The sequence below is a fragment of the Nymphaea colorata genome, chromosome 14 (assembly GCF_008831285.2).
Source record: "Nymphaea colorata isolate Beijing-Zhang1983 chromosome 14, ASM883128v2, whole genome shotgun sequence".
Classification (NCBI taxonomy): Eukaryota; Viridiplantae; Streptophyta; class Magnoliopsida; order Nymphaeales; family Nymphaeaceae; genus Nymphaea; species Nymphaea colorata.
The window spans coordinates 8,243,895-8,267,672 of NC_045151.1; the positions used below are offsets into that span (position 1 = coordinate 8,243,895).

The following is a 23,778-nucleotide window of genomic DNA, read 5'->3' on the forward strand; positions in this document are numbered from 1 at the left end:
AATAAATAAACAAAGACTTTAAGAAGAAAGAAAATACTTATGGAACAACAGTTTACACTCTTGGTAATGGTAAAAATATTGTGTTTTTGTTTTCTTCATTCCCATGTTAATCTCCTCTCCACTAAGTTTAGTGGGAAAAACTTGAAGCAGAAGAGGGAGGATGAGTAGAAAGTCACCCTTGTTTTCTGAAATTCAGGCATAAGCCCATTTACAAAATTTAATTAACCGCTCCTCCTTTAGTTGCCCTTGACCTATTTTCCCAAATTCGGGCATAAGCGCATTCACAAAATTTAATTAACTGCTCCTCCTTTAGTTGCTTTTTGACATATTTTCCCAAATTCAGGCCTAATCCCATTTAGAATATTTAATATTGCTTCTCTTTTAGTTGCTTTTGACCTATTGTAATGATCTGTCCATTATGCTTGGGCTCAAGTGGAGCTATCATTGTAAATTAATGGCAACTGTGCAAAATATTTCCTTATGCCTCCTTATTAAAGATATGTTTTGAAGGTTGTAGAAATATGCAATGGAAGAGAGAAACAGAGAAGAAACACACGATATACGTGGAAAACCTCAAGAAGATGTGAAAAACCACGGAGAAGCTCTAACCTAGGGGCAAAACCGCAACCCTAGGAGAGAGAAAATCTATTCCACTTAATCGACTCAATTACAATAAGTGGAGATTATATAAGGGAGAGATAGAGAGCCCCGCCTAGGGTACCGAGCCAGCCTCGGTACCCGTGCCCATAGGACCGGGTCCATATCCGGACCCGGTTCCCTATTACAAGATATTCTAACAAAGGTCAACATGTAGAACATATCCCTCGAGGTGTGCATTCTCTCAAGATACTCCCATGCTTCACTTGCCTTAAATTTTTTATTTGTTCTTCATCATGCTTTAACTAAATCTTCTAGAGATTTCTTTCCTTCATCTCCTTCAAGAATTTTGATTTTTCCATTTTCACTTAGTAAGTATAGGTTTGTGTCGGATATAGTAGCTTTAACATATTCAGAGAGACCCTTGCTTCTGATATGGGCCCAAGCAGCCAGGGAATGTAAAATCCACTCCAAAGGGGCATGTATAGGCTGCAAAAATGCTTACACCCACACAAGCGAACTCAGGATGAAAGAAACACTGGGGCTTTGTACACGTGCATAAAGGAACTAAAAGATAAACAAAATATTATTAAGAAATGCTCACTAAGCACAGATTGCAAGGGGAATCATCTCCTTTATATGTACATGAAGGGGCTGAGCTAGCTGTGTTGGTGTATGTTTTTATGTGTGTATCAGTTTTCTCATCAGACTTGGAGAGAGCCTTAATGGTATGGTAAGGAAGTTGAGTTCTTGGATCTCTGCGGATACTTGCAAATGGTTTGTGGGTGTAGCTTTCAATCATTTGAGAAAGGTTTTGGATGCTTTTCTCATCTTTTGGCAATCATTTCTTTTCTATTTAACTGATCATAGCCATAAATCTGCTGTCTGTTCTCGAGGCAAAGGCTATCTTTGCTTTAGATCCTTTAACTACGTAGAAGAGACAAGAACATGATTTTGCTGAGCTTTGGCATGTATCACATCGTTATTTGCTCCAATCTTGTTTTTTGAAGATCACATTTTCTTAATTTAGAATATACATCTGTTAGGAATGCATGGCTCAACTTTGTTTTTTGAAGATCACAATTTCCAAATTTAGAATATGTATCTGGTAGGAATGCATCTTTATTTTGTCTATTGTCCATGAACAACTGCCAATTGAGGTAATGCAGTGGATGTCCCGAAACCTCAGCTCTTGCTTCTGAAGATCAAGGCAGGACTGTTTGCTTCAAGGGTAGTATTGAAGTTCCTATGATTTTAGGTGGTAATGTTACTGGGTTGCTGCTTCATTAAGATGTGGTAAGGATTTTCTTTTGTGGTTGGGCTTCTCGTCATGGCTCCTAGAACAATAAGCAAGGGTACCTATGGCACTTTTTTCGTTCTGTAGTACCTGAAATCTGCTGGCTCATATGCAAGTCTTTTTAGCCTCCCTGTTTTAAACCTTTGGAACTGTTAAGAAGGTGACTCTTGGTTCTACTGGCACTATTGTCCTTGTAACTGGGCAAGATGTTTTTGGAGAAAAGATTTACGTTGTCTTTTTATACTGTAGAATATAAATTAGACCCCTACTGCGAGGGACCACATATTATCCAGCCTCCACATCGGATTAAAGGTTGTCTAATACTCTGTAGAGATGCAAAGGTAACATAACATAATAGTTATGAGTAGCATAACAAGTTTGGCTTGTATTCCTACAGCCACATTTTCTTATGCCATTATTTAATTCTCTGTGAGAAGAAATATTGCTTAAGAACTTATCGTAATGATTACGACTAGCATGTAAGTCTGGTGTGTGTTCCTGCAAGGCATTTTCTTACGCCTCATTATTTATTTCTTTGTTGAAAGGAACTTTTCTGCATCCATCTGCAGGTTTGTGATATGTTAACATGTTTTGCTTTTTATCAGGACATTGAGTTGTCCAGAGAAATAAATGATTCTTTCAAGCAGTCATCACAGGCCAGAACGAAACTTCCCACAGGGATAGAATTGAATGTCCATGTCCTGACAACTGGGTGGGTCCTATTTCATTTGTTTTTACAGTTTAGACTACACGAATACTTTTTCATTGTGAAGCATCTGATGTTCCTTGTAACAATTTTTTTTTTGTTTTGGCAGCTACTGGCCAACATACCCACCAATGGACATTCGACTTCCTTATGAACTAAATGTTTATCAGGTCAGATCAAATTTCCAAGCAATATGGCATATTGCTGATTTAGTGCAGTATATGAATTTTTGGTCGCAACTTGCTTGTTTTCATGCCATTCTTGCACAGGACATCTTCAAGGAGTTCTATCTAAGTAAATATAGCGGTCGGCGATTAATGTGGCAAAATTCTTTGGGTCATTGTGTACTGAAGGCAGAGTTCCCTAAAGGTAAAAAGGAGTTGGCTGTATCTCTCTTTCAGGTGGGCATTCAAAGTTTGAATTGCATCAGGACTTTCTATTATTACTTGTGAATGAATTTGATTTATTTGTGGCTTCTTTCATTTTTAACAGACTGTTGTGTTGATGCTGTTCAATAATACTCAAAAGCTCAGTTTCCAATCTGTCAAGGATTCTACTGGTATTGAAGATAAAGAGTTGAGAAGGACCCTACAATCACTTGCCTGTGGGAAAGTCCGCGTGCTACAGAAGGTTCATCTCTGAGCAGTGAGCATGCTATAAATATTGTCGTGCAAGGATCTAAGGGTGTATTTAATTTATTTTGCAGTTGCCCAGAGGAAGAGATGTGGAGGATGAAGATTCCTTTGTGTTCAATGAAGAGTTCAGTGCTCCCCTTTATCGCATAAAGGTAAACTTACCTTTATTTGCTGATGATTGGACTTTGCATTTGGAAAATGAGCTAAAGACTTCTTTATGGTAGGTGAATGCCATTCAAATGAAAGAGACAGTTGAGGAGAACACCAGCACCACAGAAAGAGTTTTCCAGGATCGTCAGTATCAGGTTCGCCTTTGGTGACCATTTTTATTGACACATCTTACACTTCTCACAACCCTTAGTCATAGATATCTTCGAGACTTTTGAAGTTTTCCAAAATATTTGCCTTGAAAGCAACCAAGAATATCAGCAAAATATGTCACTATTTACAAAGTATCACCAAGAAGGAAAAAATTGAAACTAATGGTGTTATTGCAGAGAAACTCATATCTCATATTTTTTCTGGGAGAAATTGAAAATCCATATCTCATAATTTTTCTGTTTGTTGTTTATGAACTTTAATTATTTTTTTTTTTGAGATCCCATTATTTTCCTGAGAAAAACCACTGTTCAGAAAAAGAATATATTGATGGAAAAACCTTGCTGGGAGCATATTATGACCATGGCAGGAACTCATGGAATATCTATGTGAAACTACGCGATATGATGAGTTCTGCAGGGTCTGCTTAATCTTTATTTTGTGCTGCTTTTGCTGCTAGTTAGTTAATTGGTTGCATTGATGAGCTTGATCAGGTTGATGCTGCCATCGTGCGGATAATGAAAACCAGGAAAGTACTGAGCCACACACTCTTGATTACTGAGCTCTTCCAACAGGTAATGCAATCTATCTACAGCTCCATTTCTGTTATAAAGAGGCTCTGAAGGGAACAGTCCTCTGTAATTATGAGTTAATAATGCCGTATATCATTGGCTGGCAGCTCAAGTTCCCAGTGAAACCGGCTGACTTGAAGAAAAGAATTGAAAGTCTTATTGATCGGGAGTACTTAGAGCGCGACAAGAACAATCCTCAGATATATAACTACCTGGCTTAATACATTTTTGGTGGCCACCAAATGTTTGTAAATGACACCTCACGGAATATATCTAGATCTTGTTTCACATTACTAGGTTGCAGTGCTAATGATACTTGAATTATGGAGTCTCGTCATGTATAGTAGCAAGCTAAGCTGCGATGACACTGTAAAATATTTCTTCTCCTTGTTTTTTGTTCCTTGTTCAGTAAGTAGGCGACAGCAATGGTCTTCTCGCGAAAAAGAGATTCCGCTGCCCATATAATTTCATCTTTTTATATGCAGTTCTTTTGTCACATGATTGCGCTGTAAAAAATGAGCGGATGTGTGACAGTGGGTAGGGTTGAAGAAGTTTGCGAGGCATGAAAGAGCACTTGGTAAAATGGGTAACGACCAAAAATTGAAGGTAGTGAATGTTAAAGATTAAACAAAATACGTGGGCAGGCGGGTCTCTCACTCTTATGCAGTATTTCATTCCGTCATTTCCGTGGACGTTGTTTAACCTGAAGTCACAATACCTAATATTGGAGAGGCACATCGGAGGGCTTTATGCTTTCAAGTCTCCAGCCTGGTTTTTATTGTGATTGACAAAGGTGGCAAAATCTATTATTATGTTCAAAATTTTTTGTCCAAGTAATCACCATAGGCAAGTCATAGAACAAATATAACCTAGTGCACTGTACTAAACGTGTTTCAGTTTCAAGCCCCTTAATTTTCACACGACTCTTTGTTAGGATTTGATTATTGAAGTTGAAAGGCAGTTTAGACTAAAGATTTTTTAGATAATTAAATGCTTCGTTTGAGATGATGCACCAGCTGCATGCCGGAAGGTTTAAGAACAAACTTGTTGGTGTTCAATTTGCCAACTCGGATGACAGGATGCTGCATGTTCTGTGTCTTGCTTCATTGATCAGAAAGAGAGTACTGCGGTCGTCCTAGTTAAAAAGTGTAACATTCGTTGGCAAAAGTGTCATGTAAGCTAGAAGACTTCTCATTATGCATGGTCAATATGCCATCTGGAGGATTGAAGTGAACCAGAAGGTGTTGATGCCAGCAAATCAGAAGAGAGTATTAAAAGATTGTTCTCCGTATGCATGGTCAACATGCCACCAGTAAGACTGAAGTGAAACAGAACGTGTTGATGCCAACAAATCGGAAGAAAGCAATCTATAAGTGTTTATAAGTTCGGGCAACGATGTGACATGAAAAATGAGGATTTAGAACGCCATTGACTTATTTCTGAACAAAAAGTGTGTTCCAAGATTAGCTTAGGTTGATTTTTGCACATGCCACTTCTATTTCAGCAAATCCTTTTTTTTTTTTTTGGGTTATGAGAAGACTCTTTCACCCTTTCTACTTTTGTCCCCTTGAAGCGTCCAACCGCTAGAAGTGGCATACTTTTAGACACTTGTGGAGGGTGCAAGGTGACATGAAGACTTCAATAGAAATTTATTGACTTTTGTGGTTGAAGACAGTTGGGTTCCCAAATACCATTGGTGTTAAAGGGAGAACTAGGAGCCAACCCTAGTGCGAGAAGACTGGGTTGGGCCAACCTATGTTATTCCTATAACAGCTCCAGGCAGGGATGAAAATAGGGATGTCAATGGATTGGATTCAGATCACATGTCCATCCAAGTTGCTTTTAAAAAATCAGATATGGTAAGTAATTTAACATCCAATTAAGAAAATCAGATCGGATTCAAATTTAAGAAATAACATATGATCGGATTCAGATTCGGTTTTAAATAAATATCCGATCAGATACTAACTATCTTAACAAGTATATCTGAATCTAAACTATAACCTGATATCTGAATCTGAACCGTGAGTTGATATTTGAATCTCAATTGTAACTTCATATTAGAATCCGAACCATGAGAGCTGATATCCGAATCTTGTAGCCTAATATCCGAATCAGTTGGATGTTTGAGCAAAAGTTCTAGTCAAACGCATTAACTTAATATCATGACACATGAAGAATATAAATCTTATATGAAGGTATAATATGACTAAGAGCTAATGACCTCCATGGAGTTGCATATAATAATAGCCCTATAGTTACTATATACACCATTTAACTTAAAATTTTTAAAACCATATCATAAAATACTAATTAATAAATATTGTATGAATTAAATGTTTTTGTGTAATCAAGCAAACTATTATAGTTAAGACATCAACTAAGCAAAATATCTTAAATAACTTATTTATTAAATTGAAAATAATAAAGAAAACTTCAATTAAGAAATTCAACAAAATGAGCATTTTTAAAATATGAAAAAGACACTTTTAAAGCCATAAATTTTTTAATGGACCGTTATGTCAAATTGGTTCCAAGAATAGCTATATTATATATTTTAAAAATGGCAGTTTTCAAAAAAAAAAAATTATTGGCATGTACATCACATATGAGAGAACTCGAGGAATTGAAATCAGGCAAATGCCAAATATTGTCGGATGACAAATTTGTGTAAAAAATCGCCCCTAAAAATACCTTGCAACGAAGCATTAGCAACAATTATCGCATAGTCATGGTTGATGGTGAGTCTAGCAATGGTTTATGGTGTTTTTTGTAGTTATCCAGCAGCAGGTTAATTTCAATTTTTCGAAGTACATAAAGTCAGAATTTGACAGAAACTAAACAAGTTACTTCTTGAACAAAAGTACTAAACAATGTACTTTAATTAGTATAATTATGTTTGTGCAATTTGACCTTGTAAATGTGATATGTTAATCAATGTTTCCTACGAAAATTCAAAAAAAAAAAGTAGATAGCAAAAAATATATATATTTTTAAAACCAACTTAAAAGAAAGTATGTTTTATTATAAATAGATAATCTTAAATGCATTATGATATTCATTTTAAGTTGAAAGCATCCTCACTATGCATAATCTGAAATAAATATATTTAATATGAAAAATCTTCTCAACTCATAAAATAGTTTTATTTATCAAATTATCAATTACTTATTTAATCAGTCATGTAAATTATTTTTGTAAAATCATATAATTTATCCAAAAAATCTTAGGTATTTGATATATAACACATAATTCACAAGTTTGAAAACAAAAACCTTTAACTAGAAGGAGAACAACAAATTTTTGATTTAATAAGTTATTTGATATATCATTGAATTAAATATACAATTTTATGTAAAACACCTATTGCAATAAAGTTAAAAAGACTAATAAATTATCTCATATATCATTGAACGCTCTTTTTATGGATGTAACACAAATTATTTCAATTAACTCAATGAAATGAGAAAAAATCATTAAATAATATTTTTTAAAATGAGAAATAATATGGGTCACCTGATTTAATAATTCTCAATAAGTGATCATCATGAAATAATAGTTTACTCAATAAAAATATGTTATAATTTAAAAATAAATTAATCAATGTTCAATATGCATAGTTAATATGAAAAAAGAATGAAAGTCAAATGTACTAGTTGTTCAATAGACTAATCAATGTTCAATATACTAGTTGTTTGAGACAAGTATTTAAAAAGATAATAATTTATCAAAGAATGTATGTGAAAATAATATAACGTGTCCTTAAACGACTTGAAGACATAGAAATCAAATAAGACAAATTATGAGCATAAAGAACTTATTGAGAAAATTGATAAACTAACAGTCAAAACATCTCAACCAATCAGGGGAAAATTAAGTGATAAATGTTTGTTCATAAAAAGAAAACATGAAAATCTAAAAGTTCAAAATATAAAGCAATTTATAGTCAATATTGCTCAAAAATCTTGATTTGTTGAAATGCATATATATATATATATATATAATTTTTTGTACTAAATTGGAAATGGGCACAAGCACACCTAATTTGAAATGTATTTTGATTATGAAAAATAAAGTTTGAAAAGTACTAAGAAATCAACCATATATTAAAAAAATTAAAAAATGGAGATAAAGAAGCTTCCCGCCCATTCCCCTTTGCTTTTAAAAAAAAATTCTCTCTATTGGTGGTTTCATGTACGCTAGTGGAGATTATTGGTTGTCTGCCTGTCTCTCTCATTTCTTGTTCAAAAATGTCTTCCCTACACCACCCAACACCAAAGGAACGATTGTTTAGGTTTCTTTAGAGAAAAATTGGGCGACTGGCCTGAAACCTGAACGGCAGCCAAAAACTTCCAAGCATCTCCTGGGATTTACAGATGGTGTGAGTGCTAATGTTTGTCCACATCCACCTTGCTCTCGTTTTACATCTAAATCAATGTGCACGTGTTTTGTATTCTATTCTTTTGTGTGAGTAATTTTCCTGTTTTTTTTTGTCTAAGCATAAATACGGTCTGATTTACCCGTTGCAACTTATTCCAAGTTGTGCATTAATGTTGCAAGCTCATGTTACCAAACATCCCTTCCTCTGTATGAACACTTACCAAAAGCCAATGGAACTATCATAGTGATAGTAGAAAAGGGAGTTCCTGTGATAAGGGACAGAGCAGCAGCCAAAAGAAAATATAGATTAGAAACTGACAGTAACTGTTAAAAAGTTGCTTTTCCAATGCAATCCTACCGAGGAAAGGCCCCCAACCAGATTATTGTAGAGCTATGAACAAAAGATACAAAACAGTGGAAGGAATATACATTGGAAAGAACATAAAAGCGTCACTTATGGTAAAGAACTACGCGACAAGTTCAAATTCCATCCATAGGAGGAGGGGTCCCAATAAAGATAACATTGGATTTCAAGGAGTAAGACAAAATGATACCCAACTCTCTAGAAGGATTACGACAACAAAAATTGAGATACGACTTCAACCTGTGCATGTTGTAGAAAACCGATTGAAGTTGAGTTTGACCACGAATCATTTGACCACGAATCATTTGCCACATAGCTTTAATTCACTGCTATTGTTACAAAGAATTTGCACACTCTGCCCCTCAATCTGCATCATGGACAGTAGCTGTTCCAAACTAGTAGTTTCATGGAATAGAGGATGGAAAGTGAACATGAAAAGGAAACCTGGAAGTGCTTCCTTTTGTCGAATCTGCCTTCTGGTAGAGATCAGTGCTCTAACTTTAACAAAGTCATCCAATTTTAATGTAGCTATGTGGATTAGAAACTCATAATTTGTTTTGAGGAGATTTAGACCAGGAAGGAAGTTTGTTTTCACCCAAAGAGAAATTTCCATTCTCTAATCTGGTGGCCAATTGAAAGATTGGTAAATCAAGCAACACTTCTTCCAAATTTTGTCAATATTCTGTTGTGGGCAAACGAGACGATCTTCAAAGACTATTGAGTTTCTCCATGCCCAAATTTTCCAGATCGCTACCGAAAAGGTTATTCGCTAGCACTTGCTCAACCATCCCCTCTTGAAAAAGGAGGCAATCCACCAGTGGATACCTTGCGGGAATGACCTCAATGTCCCATATAGTTTGTGGAATTTAGTGAGGATGAGCTGCCAAAGGCCAGTAGTGACCAAGAAAGAGATGATTAATAGACTCCTCATCAAATAGGCAAGAAGGCATCTATGTTGGAGGTTGTCCATAGTGCTCAACTTTCCATCGCTCACGATGTAGGCATACCACTGGGTCCTTGGGGGAACAACAACTTCCCAAATAGCCTTTTTCCAATAGAAAGAGTTTCCTTTGATCCTGACGTCCTCTCAAATAAGCTACCAAGATACGTTATCCCAATCTAAACCCTTCCATTGCCATGAGTCTTGAGATTGAAAAAGGCAGAGTTTAGAAGGGGTAGAACATTCATAGCCCAACATTTGGCATCAAAATCATGTTGAATGACAATCTTTAAAACTGCAACAGAAAATGAACGCATGGCCTCTAAAATATAGAACCCAGGGGAAGTGACTTTGAACAACAAAATGCATGTCTAGGGACTGTGATTCATGAGATATTTTTTCGAGACAAGGGATGCCCAAGAAGATGTTGTATGACCAACTTGCAAAACAAGATTTCCTAAGTAGGCTCTATTGAGGTCTGTAATGCTTCTCAGGCCCACACCCCCCGAGTAGTGAGGCCTTCCATGCCACCAGTTTCCTTTGAACTTTAAGGACGAGGGGTTGGCAGGTGAAGACTAAGTTTTCCCACAAAGAGGGAGAGCCCTAGGTAGTTAAGAGGAAGGGAGGCAAAGGGCCAGCCTGCGGAGGCCACAAACCAAGTTGCTCAACTCTTCATGGGCATTGAAAGTTACCATTCTCTATTTAGCATCATTAACTCTCATACCAGCTTTGATCTCGAAATCCCCCATAATACTTTTGATTTCTTAAAGAAACTCAACGAGGAAGAATATTATGTCATCAGCAAAGAGCAATTCCATGGGCGCTTTCCCAATCCTTGGGTGAGTTGGCCCACAAAGCTTATTCATGTCCACAATGTGTAGAATATGCCTATGAAGACACTCCATGATAACAATGAAAAGGAAGGGTGACATTGGATCACCTTGTTTGAGGCCACGAGAGCTATCAAAGTATTGATCCACAACACCATTGACTAAGATCGCAATTGAAGCTATAGAGACGCATGTGTACTGCGTGCGATCCATGTATTATGAAAGCCCAGCGAAAGAAGGGAATTTATAAAAAATATTCTAGTTCACTCGATCATAGGCCTTCGATAAATCCAATTGGCAGCACACTGATGGGGCGTAGTGGACAAACATGGAATTTACAACCTCATGAAACATGACAACCTGATCCTGTAATTCTCTACCTTTGGTGAAGACTCCCTGAGAATCCACAATAATTCTAGCTAGAATAAGTCTAATACAGAAGCAAATGACTTTGGTGATGAATTTATAAAGAGAGTTACATAGTGCAATCAACGTAAGGTCATGTGGCAAGCAAGTGCCTTGATGCTTAGGGATAAGCACTAGAATGGACCTGTTTATCTTCTTGACTAGGCATCCTGTTTCAAAGAAGAACTAACCGCCCTGGTGATATCGTCACCAACAATGTGCCAATAGCATTAGAAAAAAAAGCCAAGAAGCCGTCAGGTCATGGTGCACTATTAGCTTTAGAACTAAAGACCGCATGTTTGATTTTCGAATACGAGATAGGAGCTAGGAGCTCAAGATTTTCTTCCCTAGATACAATGGGACTAGGGCTTAAATGAGCAAACATAGAGCTAGTGGCAGCATCCTCACGGATTAGCACTTGAAAGAATTTGGTACATTCTTCAATGATCTAGTCCTGAGCCTCAACAGTAAGGTCCCCCAAAGATATAGCAGATAATGATTGCCTAGATGTCCTCTCGGGTGCAACCTATTGATAAAATTTAGTGTTTCTGTCACCATTTCTCAACCAATTAATTCTGGCTTTTTAGGCCTAGAGCAGCTGTTCTTCTTCTAATGTAGCTTGCAACTCAAGTCTGATGCAATACTTGAGGTCAGATAGGGATAAGTCCCCGCCATCCATTCTAGCTTGAACAATGTCTGGCTCTTTTTGAAGGGAATCAATCTTTGCAAAGATATTGTCATAATGCAAACGATTCCAAACTGAAAGTGTGTTGCGAGTAACCTCAAGTTTCCCAAAACATGGATTTAGGTGCACCCTGAGGTTTGATAGATCCAACCTTCTTTAATGACTTCTTCACATTCACCTCTCAAACTCAAATTCTTAAGAAGCTTAAACTAGCCTCTTCTAGGTTTCCTACAAGAGGTTTTAACATATTGAGGACCAGGGCACCATGGTCCGAAGCACACTGTGTTAAGATTTGAAGACTGTTCCGATCCCCAACTTCAAGCACCCAAGCGACATTAACCATGACCCAATCCAATTTGCACAAGGTCATAGCCGTTTTTTTTTCTATTATTGCTCCAAGTGAAATGCCATTGGCGTCCTCAACAATGCTGAGGTTGTTGTCTGCTAAGAACTGATTAAAATCATTGCAAGAAGAGGAATTTCGGGCTCGATCACTTTTGTCATTGCTATCTCTAACTGCATGAAAGTCCCCAAGCATAGTAGTAGGGATGACCAAAGTTCTGAGGGATTTGCTAAGGGTACGAAGAGCAGCATGATGGGCAGGTCAGTTGGGGTGGAGGTAAACCCCAAAGCTAGCAAAAGTTGGGGAACCATTATGCTCCTAGGCAATTAGAGTGATCCAATCCCTACAAAGAATAATGTCTGCAACTTGGATGGTTATGAGATTCCATCCTGCAGTTACACGAGCCCGACCATCCACCTGGTTGTGGTTGGATACAAAATTATACTTGTCATATCTATTAACGAAAGTAGCAATGTGATGACTAGAAAGCATGGAGTCTAGTAAATGCACTATGTCAGGATTTTTCTCCTGTAAGGAGTTATAAACCGCACGTTGGGCTTCCTTTTCGACCAGCTCTCTAATATTCCAATTCAAGATTTTCATAAGAAGAGGGGGCGGCAGAGTAGTACCTTCAATCAGCAAGGCAGATATGAATCAGCCAAGGGAGACTCTGTTTCCTCCTTCTCAAGAGAAAGGACTGACTTGCTATGGACACTCAAATCGCCAGGATCGACTTCCATAATGAGGTCCTGGTTGGAGAGAGTAGACAAAATGTTGTTGTGCACCTGTTTGCCTTTCACCAGAGGTGGGGGGGGGGGGGGGGAATAGATATATCTGTGAGCGGGATCCAGGTGTCGCTTGGGTCAATTGGCCATAAGGGGGGTGCCTTAAAGGTGAGGGTCCTCTGGGAGTCAAGGTCCTTCCTATAGGAGGAGGACTTTTTCACATGCTTCTTGATGGAGGGAGAGGAGAGAATATTCCCTGAGCCAACACCAGGAGCTAGCTCCTCTACTTTGTTCCTCTCCAGCAATCCAGGCCGCCATGAGGTTGGGTTTCTCTAGTTTGGTAGCCACATGTTCCTGCAAATCAGCTTGAGAGGAAGGGTGACTTTCATCTCCATGCCAGGACACCAATGACTTGGCAACAAATGTTTTAGCACCAATGTGCCAAGAGTTCCTATACAGGACTGCTTGTAGTTCAACTTCAAAGTCCACCCTGATGAGGTATAATCCTTTGCCCAGAACAGAGAAATGCGGGTTGCAAACTTCTCTCCACTGGTGTCTCAAGTTCTTGAAAAGGAAACTATATTCCGTATTTGCTTTGGAACCTCCTCCATAAAAAGTGCCGATGGCAGCAAATCTAAACGACTTGGTCATCTCCTCATACACTTCATCTGGGATGAAGAGAAACATGCACCCATTCTCCTCCCATATCTCTAGGTCCCCCAAATTGGGGAGTTCCTGTTGAACGATGTTACCAACCATGGCGGCCCAACTCATGAGAGGAGATTGAAGATGTGTCTTTGGGTGCTTTGCTTTACCTAAGCCCTCAACTGAAGGGAGGTGCTGCTTTCTATCACCAACACAAAGGCTAGAGTAAGTCTTAGACTGCAAAGCCAATGGATCATCCGCCTCACTGTCACACCCCAACCTTTTTCACCCTTAACCACAAGTATATTTATTTATTTTTTTTCTAACATAAAGTAATGGAGTGCGACGACACAACAATTTCAAAAGAGATGAGCCCGACAATGCAAAACAATGGGCAAGTTTTCCATTATATAAGGATTTCAGTTCATCTGTAAATACGACAAAAATGCCCAAAATCACAACATTGATGCCTAATAAAAACAAGGCATCAATAAAACCAAAACAAGATGCACCGACACTACAATTGACCAAAAACCTCTCCCGTAGGACGTGAGTGAAGCCATTTGCTCCACTTGCTGCCTCTGGTCCACCAAAACCTGAAAAAAATGAAACAACAGAAGGCCTAGCCTTCGCAGTATGACAACAAGTCAGGAAAAGTCCAAACCATCTTAGGTAGGGCTCAATTATACGAGCCATCATCAAAACAATCTATCCTCATGTCATGTCGGAGCACGACATGCAAATGCCACTCAATGATCACAGTCACACAATTTCATATCACATGCAAGACATGTTTAAACATGCCACTTGCATTCATAAGCACAACAATCACATGCACATTAATCACGTACATTTCATTCACATACATTTCATTTTCATTAATATAAGTGAATTGACAGTTCATGTAGGTGCAAACACAGGCACGTGCACACCGCGGGCAGCCTACAGCCGAGAGACAACCCCTGTGGTGGCCCAAAAAAGTATGGATCCATCCATCCGCTGCAGCAGTAGAATACTCATCCATAGATGTGTGAATTCCACGGAGAAATAGTCAGCCATCCCTAGGACACCCAGGTTGGGAAGGCGGGAGCCCAACTCTCCAAGCACATCACAAAACAGTACCTTAGGGCCTTGCACCGCCTGCGCTCCGAACAGGCGAGACCAGTGGCGAAAACGAGACAACTCCCAAACACATAGCCACATCCCACTGGCCTCTCATCTCTTATTCTTTCATTCTTATAATTATACTTGCACAAACACAAATAACTGGCTAGCTCATGAGGTGGGTTCACTTCACAAGTGAACCCACACCTCCAATTGCCTCCGCACGAGGGCTACACATAACAACAACAGTTTTGGCTAGTCGTCATAACAATATGGGTACAACTACCCTCTGTTCAATCATTTGCATCATTGCCTGGGGGAATGTGTATTTAACAAACACAACATTCACATTCATTATCACAATAATCACATCTTTGAAAAACTTAGCCAAACCACAGAGAGTAGTCTCGATCTGTGATGGGCTCGTAGCTGTCCTATGCAGTTATCATTCTAGGATGCTTTCTAATGCACAATTGGAGTTGAGGAGACACTCGACTCGATACCCCACCTCATCTGTCCAAAACAATTATCAATTCTAGCATGCACATGTAAATGCGTGATATTTCAAAACAGACTTCTAATAGCTTTTCAAAACACATCATATCCGATATCAAACCATTTGCATGTATACACTCATTCATTCACAAAACAATCAATCAATCACATCACAATCCTACGATCCCACAATCCTCGGAACACACATTCATACATTTGCCCCAGGTAGGGATTTGCCTGGAATGTTGCCAGACCTGATACGCGTCCCAAAAACTCTTCAAAATGCCTCGAGCTATGAATTTGGTTGCTCAATGTCGACGGGACGTGCCCGGTGTACCTGCAAACATAAGAAAAAAGGTAAGATCTCTACTAGTTAGCTTATCAATCCAAACCAAGATAAAACAAAATCATTGAGGCACATGTCATCGCCTCAAGAGGGTGTCGACGGGTAGTGTCGACCTACAAGCCCTCTAATAGGCCTCCTCCCAACTTCTAGACGTTGCCACCGGACATCAAAACTCAATGCTTCGCTCAGTCCATCACAACTCAATTCTCATTTGCTTTCTGTAGTCTAGGCGTCAGCCCCAAAGTCACATCCAACTACGTATACTTTCCCCAATAACTCCAAGATACACCCGCTCGCAAAAGCATGAGCCACATGCTCATAAAGATGATTCTAAATCTTTCCCACAACATCACAAGTTCCACCATGCTTCTCTATTGCTTCAAAAATTGACCCATCATGTTCAATGATCATTATAGACATGAATCAACGCTTCTCCAACATAATCCTACACTTTCTCCCAAAAGCAAAGTCGCTAACATGCATCCCAAATCATCACTTCTACCTTTTAGCATGCTTAAACAATAATTATATGTGTTCCAAAGGAAAATATACAAAAATATAGGCTCAATTACGCCTTGCTCACCCCATATCAACAGTCTAGACTGCTGCAATCCTTTCGGCAGCCACCTCAAGCGTTCAATCGATCCCCAAACGGCAAAAATCGTGCCAAGTCGCCACCACCAACACCACTCAATCGCTGTTATGAAGGGAAGAACACGTCCCCCAAGCTGAAATCTGATCAACAGTGATAAAATTAGTGAAGACGAGTGCTCAGTTGGGGAAAAGGGGAAAAACAGATAGAAAAATGGGAAGAGAAAGCTCAAGCAGGGAGCGTGTGGGAATATTGAATGTCGGCATAGCTTATCTGTCTACTCTGTGCAGTCAACAACTTTTTTCTTATCAATTGTACTTGGTTGGTGTAGTGTTGCAATACTAAAGGGTTTTCGATCTTGCCATCACCCAATTCGGTCCAACAAGCTAGCGATCTGCACGGTCTTCCATACAAAGCCTCAAAAGGTGTCATACCAATACTAGAGTGGTAACTATTATTATATGCAAATTATGTCAGTTTCACATGTTTGTCTCTCTCTCCTTTCCACTCTAAGACACATGCACGCAACATGTCCTCTAAGGTCTGAATGGTCCTCTCTGATTGCCCATTAGTTTGGGGGTGGAACGTTGTGCTCAGCTTAAGCTTGGTACTCAAAGCCCTTTGCAATTACCCCAAAAACCTAGAGGTAAAACGTGAATCTCGATCCGCGATGATAGACTTTGGCACTCCATGCAATCTCACTATCTCGCCAATATATAACTCTGTGAGACTTTCCAAAGACTGACTGATTCTTATTGGCAGAAAATGAGCGGACTTCATAACTCGGTCTACAATCACCCATATGGCATCATGTTGTCCCCTGGTGTGAGGCAAACCAACCACAAAATCCATCGTAATGTCTTCCCATTTCCACACTGAAATATCAATTCTTTGCAACAAGCCTCCTGGTCATTGATGCTCTGCTTTGACCCGCTGGCAAACTAAGCACTTTGCTACATATTCTGCAATTTCACGCTTCATTCCAGGCCACCAAAAAGTTCTTATCATATCCTGAAACATCTTTGCACTGTCAGGGTGTATAGAAAACTTAGATTTGTGGGCTTCATCAAGCAACTGTCGCTTCACTCCTTCATCTCTAGGGACCCACAATCTATGTTGAAACCACAATGAACCATTTTCATCTTGATACCACGAAGAATTTGCCTTCTTGCTTTCTTCCATGTTCTTAGCAAAATCTGGATCTTCTTTTTGCTTCAATTTGAGCTCTTCCATCAGAGGATGCCGTATCACGGCACTCATTGTTGTTTTGTTCTCGTCACAAAGGTAAGACTGCCACGCTATCACATCTTGCAACAATGTCCAAGAAGGAGTCAACATACTGCACATTGTTGCCTTAGCATGTCTGCTCAAAGCAACAACCACCACATTCGCCTTGCCTGGATGATATGATATCACGAAATCATAATCCTTTAAGTATTCAATCCATCTCCTTTGTCTCAGATTTAGATCTGTTTGAGAAAATATGTACTTCAAAGACTTGTGATCTATAAACACCTCAAATGTTGCCCCATAGAGATAATGTCTCCAAATCTTCAATGCAAACACGACTGCTCCCAACTCCAAATCATGAGTGGGATAGTGTTTCTCATGTGCCTTCAACTGACTTGATGCATAAGCCACCACATGGCCATGTTACATCAATACACAACCATAACTGATTTCTGATGCATCTGTGTACAGTACAAAACCAGAATGACCTGATGGAAGCGTCAAAATAGGGGCAGTAGTAAGCTTGTCCTTCAGAGTTTGAAAACTCCTCACACTCTTCATTCCAAACAAACTTCACTCCTTTTCTTAATAGCTTAGTCATGGGCGTAGCTATTTTCGAAAAGTCTTGTATGAACCTGCGATAGTATCCTGCCAAACCCAAAAAGCTTCTAACCTCAGTTACACTGCAAGGCGTCCTCTAGTTCTGTACAGCTGATACCTTAGCCAGATTTACGGAAACTCCACCCTTTGAGATTATATGGCCCAGAAAGTTCGCATTCTCTAGCCAAAATTCACATTTTGAGTATTTGACATACAATTTATGCTTGTGCAAAAGACCCAATACAATTCTCAAGTGGTCTCCATGCTCAGTCTCACTCTCTGAGTACACCAAGATATCATCAACAAAAACAATAACAAATCGATCTAGGTAGTATTGAAAAACCCGATTTATGAGGTCCATAAACATTGCGGGAGCATTGGTCAATCCAAAAGGCATGACCCTGAATTCATAGTGCCCATATCTAGTTCGAAAAGCAGTCTTAGCAACATCTTCCTCCCGTATCAAGAGTTGACGATACCATGTCATCATATCAATCTTGGAGAATACCCTAGCATTCTTGAGTTGATTAAACAAGTCTTCAATTCTTGGAAGCGGATACTTATTCTTGATAGTGACTTGATTCAACATGCGGTAATTTATACACAAGTGCATTGTTCCATCATTCTTCTTAACAAACAACACCGGTGCTCCCCAAGGTGACACACTAGGTCGGATGAAGCCCTTGTCTAAGAGCTCCTACAGTTGCTTCTTCAATTCTTCCAACTCTGTCGGTGCCATACGGTAGGGTGCCTTAGAAATAGGAGCTATCCCAGGTGACAACTCTATCTTGAATTCCACTTCTCGTATTGAAGGCAAACTTGACAATTCCTCAGGGAATACATCGGGGTACTAACTCACAACGGCAACCTCCTGCAACCTCACCAATTCAGTCTCATTGGTCAACACATTGACCAAGAAAGTAATACTTCCATTTTCTATCAACCTTTTAGCTTTCAATGCAGACACCATTATCTTGTCAGTTCGACTAGCTTTACGAGCATAGAATTTCATTGGTTGCATCTCATCAGTCAACAATTGTATCTTCTTCTTCCTGCAATCTATATTAGCATAATGCGTATATAACCAATCCATGCTCAAAATCACATCAAATTTGCTGAGACTCATGATCACCAACTGTGCAGGTAAGTGACGTTGATGGATCTCCATGTCCACATCAGGTAGATACTCGCGACACGACTCTTGAGCATGCATAGGGCTAACAACTTTTAAAACATATGGCATCTTCTTAGCCGACACTTCTAATGAAGTAGCAAATCGACTAGATATAAATGAATAAGTCACCCCTGCATCAAACAACACTCTAGCAATATGACAACCAACAAGTAAAGTACCTTCAACAAGGTCGTGTGCTTGAAGCTCCTCCACAGTAGTAGCATAGACATGTCCGGTTGTCTGTCGTGCGCTAGAAGGAGCGGCCTCAGGCTTCTTCAACTCTCTTTCTTTCTTTAAGGGACAATCCTTGATGAAGTGCCCCATCCCTCCATAGTGTAAGCAAGCTCCGATCTCCGATAGTACGGCTTCCCGGGGTGGACATCTGAACAAGTAGGGCACCTTTGTGAAGTCGGAGTGGCCACTGACCCCTGTGTGGCCTCACTGCGGGTTGGCTGGTTCCGTTTGAAAGTTCAGTCATCTCACCTCTCATAAGGCCTTGCCCTACCTGCAAAGTGTTGGCGCTTGACCTGTGTTCGCCCGCTGTGTGAGTGCTGGCCTGCCTTCTTGTGGTGATCCTTCTGTGTCCTTGCCTAGTCTTCTTCTATGCATCTTACCATGGTGACCGTCTCGTCCAAGTCACGAGGTCTGCTCGTCAAAACTTTGCTTCGCAGTCCATCCTGCAGACCGCACACAAACTTGCCTGCTCTGGCCCCATCTGTAGTGTAGAGGTGTGGACAATACACATCCATGTGTCAATATCTTGTAATATATTCCTCCAAGCTCATTTGATTTTGCTGCTGATCAAGAAACTCTTGGAATTTTTTGTCCCTAGCATGCACTGGAAAGTAAGTGTTGAAGAAGGAATCTCTAAACTGTTTCCAGGAGATTAACAGTTGGCCCGCATACCGGATCTCATGAGTTTATTGCCACCAGTCCATGGCATCACCTTTCAACAGGTAAGTGTCGTAGTTCACTTTGTCTTCCTCTGGCATCTTCAGAAGCACAAAGATGCATTCAACTTCCTCAATCTATTGCTTTGCCTTATCGTGACTGCACCCTCCTGTAAAGATAGGCGGCTGCATCGCCATGAACTGTTGAAACGACACCGCTGATGCCTTCTCCTGAAGTGGCAGAGTGGTGTCTCCTGAAGGAGATGCATTACTCCTCTGGTTACTGACCATTGACTGTACAAGGGAGGTCAGTGTTTGCAATGTGGTCAGCAAAATGGTCTGTTGATCTACTGGTGGAGTCTGCCTTGGTGGGGTTTGAGCACCCCCACCTAGTTGGGCATACTGGTGCTCTGACATACTGTCATCACGTGTGGTATGCGCATCAGAATGGGCCGGACTTGGCTCTCTTTGTGTCTCTGTAGACGGCCCAGCTCGCTTCTTACCCTTACGATGATATTCCATCTGTACAAACAAGAACCTTATTCTCAAACCCAGTCTATGACTATTCTCACCAATTAAATCACAACGTGCATTAGCACGAAGTTCAAAACATAGATCCCAATACGTACTTATACTTGAAAAAATCAAAACTACAATAACAATCTAATCAAATAAATGTGTATATGGGCAACACGGCTTCACAGATAGGCTTTAACTCACATCCATAGTGGGGTTTGTCATGGCTCTGATACCAAAACTGATACATCCCAACTTTTTTACCCTTAACCACAAGTATATTTATTTTTATTTTTTTCTAACATAAAGTAATGGAGTGCGATGACACAACAATTTCAAAAGAGATGAACCCGACAATGCAAAACAATGGGCAAGCTTTCCATTATATAAGGATTTCAGTTCATCTGTACATATGACAAAAATGCTCAAAATCACAACATTGATGCCTAACAAAAACAAGGCATTAATAAAACCAAAACAAGACGCACCAGCACTTCAATTGACCCAAAACCTCCCCAGTAGGACGTGAGTGAAGCCATCTGCTCAACCTACTGCCCCTGGTCCACCAAAACCTGAAAAAAATTAAACAACAGAAGGCTTAGCCTTCGCAGTATGACAACAAGCCAGGAAAAGTTCAAACCCTCTTAGGTAGGGCTCAATTATACGAGCCATCATCAAAACAATCTATCCTCATGTCGTGTCGGGGCACGACATGCAAAGGCCACTCAATGGCTACAGTCACACAATTTCAGATCACATGCAAGACATGTTTAAAGATGCCACTTGCATTCATAAGCACTGCAATCACATGCACATTAATCACGTACATTTCATTCACATACATTTCATTTTCATTAATATCAGTGAATTGACAGTTCATGTAGGTGAAAACACAGGCACGTGCACACCGCGGGCGGCCTACAGCTGAGAGACAACCCCCGTGGTGGCCCAGAACAGTATGGATCCATCCATTCGCTACAGCGGTAGAGCACTCATCCATGGATGTGTGAATTCCACAGAGAGATACTCAGCCCTCCCTAGGACAACCAGGTTGTGAAGGCAGGAGCCCAACGCTCCAAGCACGTCACACAACAGTACCCTAGGGCCTTGCACTGCCTGCGCTCCGAACAGGCGAGACCAGTGGCGAAGGCGGGACAACTCCCAAACACATAGCCACATCCCACTGGCCTCTCATCTCTTATTCTTATAATTATACTTGCACAAACACAAATAACTGACTAGCTCATGAGGTTGGTTCACTTCACAAGTGAACCCACACCTCCAATTGACTCCACACGAGGGCTACACATAACAACAACAGTTTTGGCTAGCCGTCATAACAATATGGGTACAACTACCCTCTGTTCAATCATTTGCATCATTGCCCACGGCAATGTGTATTTAACAAACACAACATTTACATTCATTATCACAATAATCGCATCTTTGAAAAACTTAGTCAAACCACAGAGAGTAGTCTCGATCTGTGAAGGGCTCATAGCTGTCCTATGCAGTTATTATTCTAGGATGCTTTCTAATGCACAATTGGGGTCGAGGAGACAGTCGACTCGAACCCCACCTCATCTGTCCTAAACAGTTATCAATTCTAGCATGCACATGTAAATGCGTGATATTTAAAAACAGACTTCTAATAGCTTTTCAAAACACATCATATCCGATATCAAACCATTTGCATGCATATACTCATTCATTCACAAAACAATCAATCAATCATATCACAATCCTACGATCCCACAATCATAGGAACACACATTCATACATTTGCCCCAGGCAGGGATTTGCCTGGAATGCTGCCAGACCTGATACGCGTCCCGAAAACTCTTCAAAATGCCTCGAGCTATGAATTTGGTCGCTCAATGTCGACGGGACGTGACCGATGTACCTGCAGACATAAAAAAAAAGTAAGATCTCTATTAGTTAGCTTATCAATCCAAACCAAGGTAAAAAAAAATCATTGAGGCACATGTCATCGCCTCAAGAGGGTGTTGATGGGTAGTGTCGACCTACAAGCCCTCTAATAGGCCTCCTCCCAACTTCTAGACGTTGCCACCAGACATCAAAACTTAATGCTTCGCTCAGTCCATCACAACTCAATTCTCATTTGCTTTCTGTAGTCTAGGCGTCAGCCCCAAAGTCACATCCAACTACGTATACTTTCCCCAATAACTCCAAGATACACCCGCTCGCAAAAGCATGAGCCACATGCTCATAAAGATGGTTCTAAATCTTCCCCCACAACATCACAAGTTCTACCATGCTTCCCTATTGCTTCAAAAATTGACCCATCATGTTCAATGATCATTATAGACATGAATCAACGCTTCTCCAACATAATCGTACACTTTCTCCCAAAAGCAAAGTCGCTAACATGCATCCCAAATCATCACTTCTACCTTTTAGCATGCTTAAACAATAATTATATGTGTTCCAAAGGAAAATATACAAGAAAATAGGCTCAATTACGCCTTGCTCACCCCAAATCAAGAGTCTAGACTGCTGCAATCCTTCCGGCAGCCACCTCAAGCGTTCAATCGATCCCCTAACGGCAAAAATCGTGTCAAGTCGCCACCACCAACACCACTCAATCGCTGTTATGAGGGGAAGAACACGTCCCCCAAGCTGAAATCCGATCAACAGTGATAAAATTAGTGAAGACGAGTGCTCGGTTGGGGAAAAGGGGAAAAACAGATAGAAAAATGGGAAGAGAAAGCTCAAGTAGGGAGCATGTGGGAAGGGGGAAGGCGCTGACAGAGGGAGGCGGACAGAAGAGAGAGAGAGAGAGACGAGAGGGATGAGATAGGGGGAGGCAAACAGAGAGGGGAGAAACGGATGGAGAGGAGTGAGAGAGACCGCAGAGAGAGGTGTGAGGAGCACGAGTGAAAAGAGAGGGAGAAATCGTGCGGTAGAGGGTGCTGACGAAGAAGGGAGAGGCTGCATAGGAGGGAGGAGGAGAAGAATGAAGAGGAAGGGGGAAAAGGCGAGGGAGAAGGGGCAGAGGTGGAGAGGGCTTACCAGAGCGCCGTCGCAGTCCTTCCTCTCGCGGGCTTCTTCACGACTAGATCTCGGGTCCGGGTCTGGACCCGCTCCAACCCAATCCTGAAAAGACGAGCGTTACACCTCACTGTCCTCCATGGTCACCTCTCTTAACGGAGCAGGACTCTCCTTGCTTGTCCAAGGCTGACGAGAAGGGGCTTGAGGCCCAAGTTCACTCTCTACTGGTCGTAGGGGGGATTGAATCTTGTTCCCTATCTTCCGAGCAACCTGGAGGAGGAGGGATGTCCGTCAAACGGACGGAGGCCATGAGGTGAAAACAATGAAACGCAAATCCCTAGCATTCCTCCAAGCCTCTCTCTCTCTCTCTCTCTAAG

At 40.4% G+C, this 23,778-nt stretch overlaps 1 protein-coding gene across 1 annotated transcript in view; it reads left to right on the forward strand.

Moving 5' to 3' along the window:
* LOC116267465 (cullin-4) overlaps positions 1-4,609 on the forward strand; it is a 41,802-nt gene extending 37,193 nt beyond the window's left edge. The window contains exons 10-17 of the mRNA XM_031649195.2: positions 2,500-2,606; positions 2,710-2,770; positions 2,870-3,001; positions 3,093-3,230; positions 3,307-3,387; positions 3,460-3,540; positions 4,048-4,128; positions 4,233-4,609. Coding sequence (XP_031505055.1) covers positions 2,500-2,606; positions 2,710-2,770; positions 2,870-3,001; positions 3,093-3,230; positions 3,307-3,387; positions 3,460-3,540; positions 4,048-4,128; positions 4,233-4,346 — 795 coding nt within the window. The 3' untranslated portion in view covers positions 4,347-4,609. The remainder of the gene's footprint in view (positions 1-2,499; positions 2,607-2,709; positions 2,771-2,869; positions 3,002-3,092; positions 3,231-3,306; positions 3,388-3,459; positions 3,541-4,047; positions 4,129-4,232) is intronic.
* Positions 4,610-23,778: the final 19,169 nt, after the last annotated feature.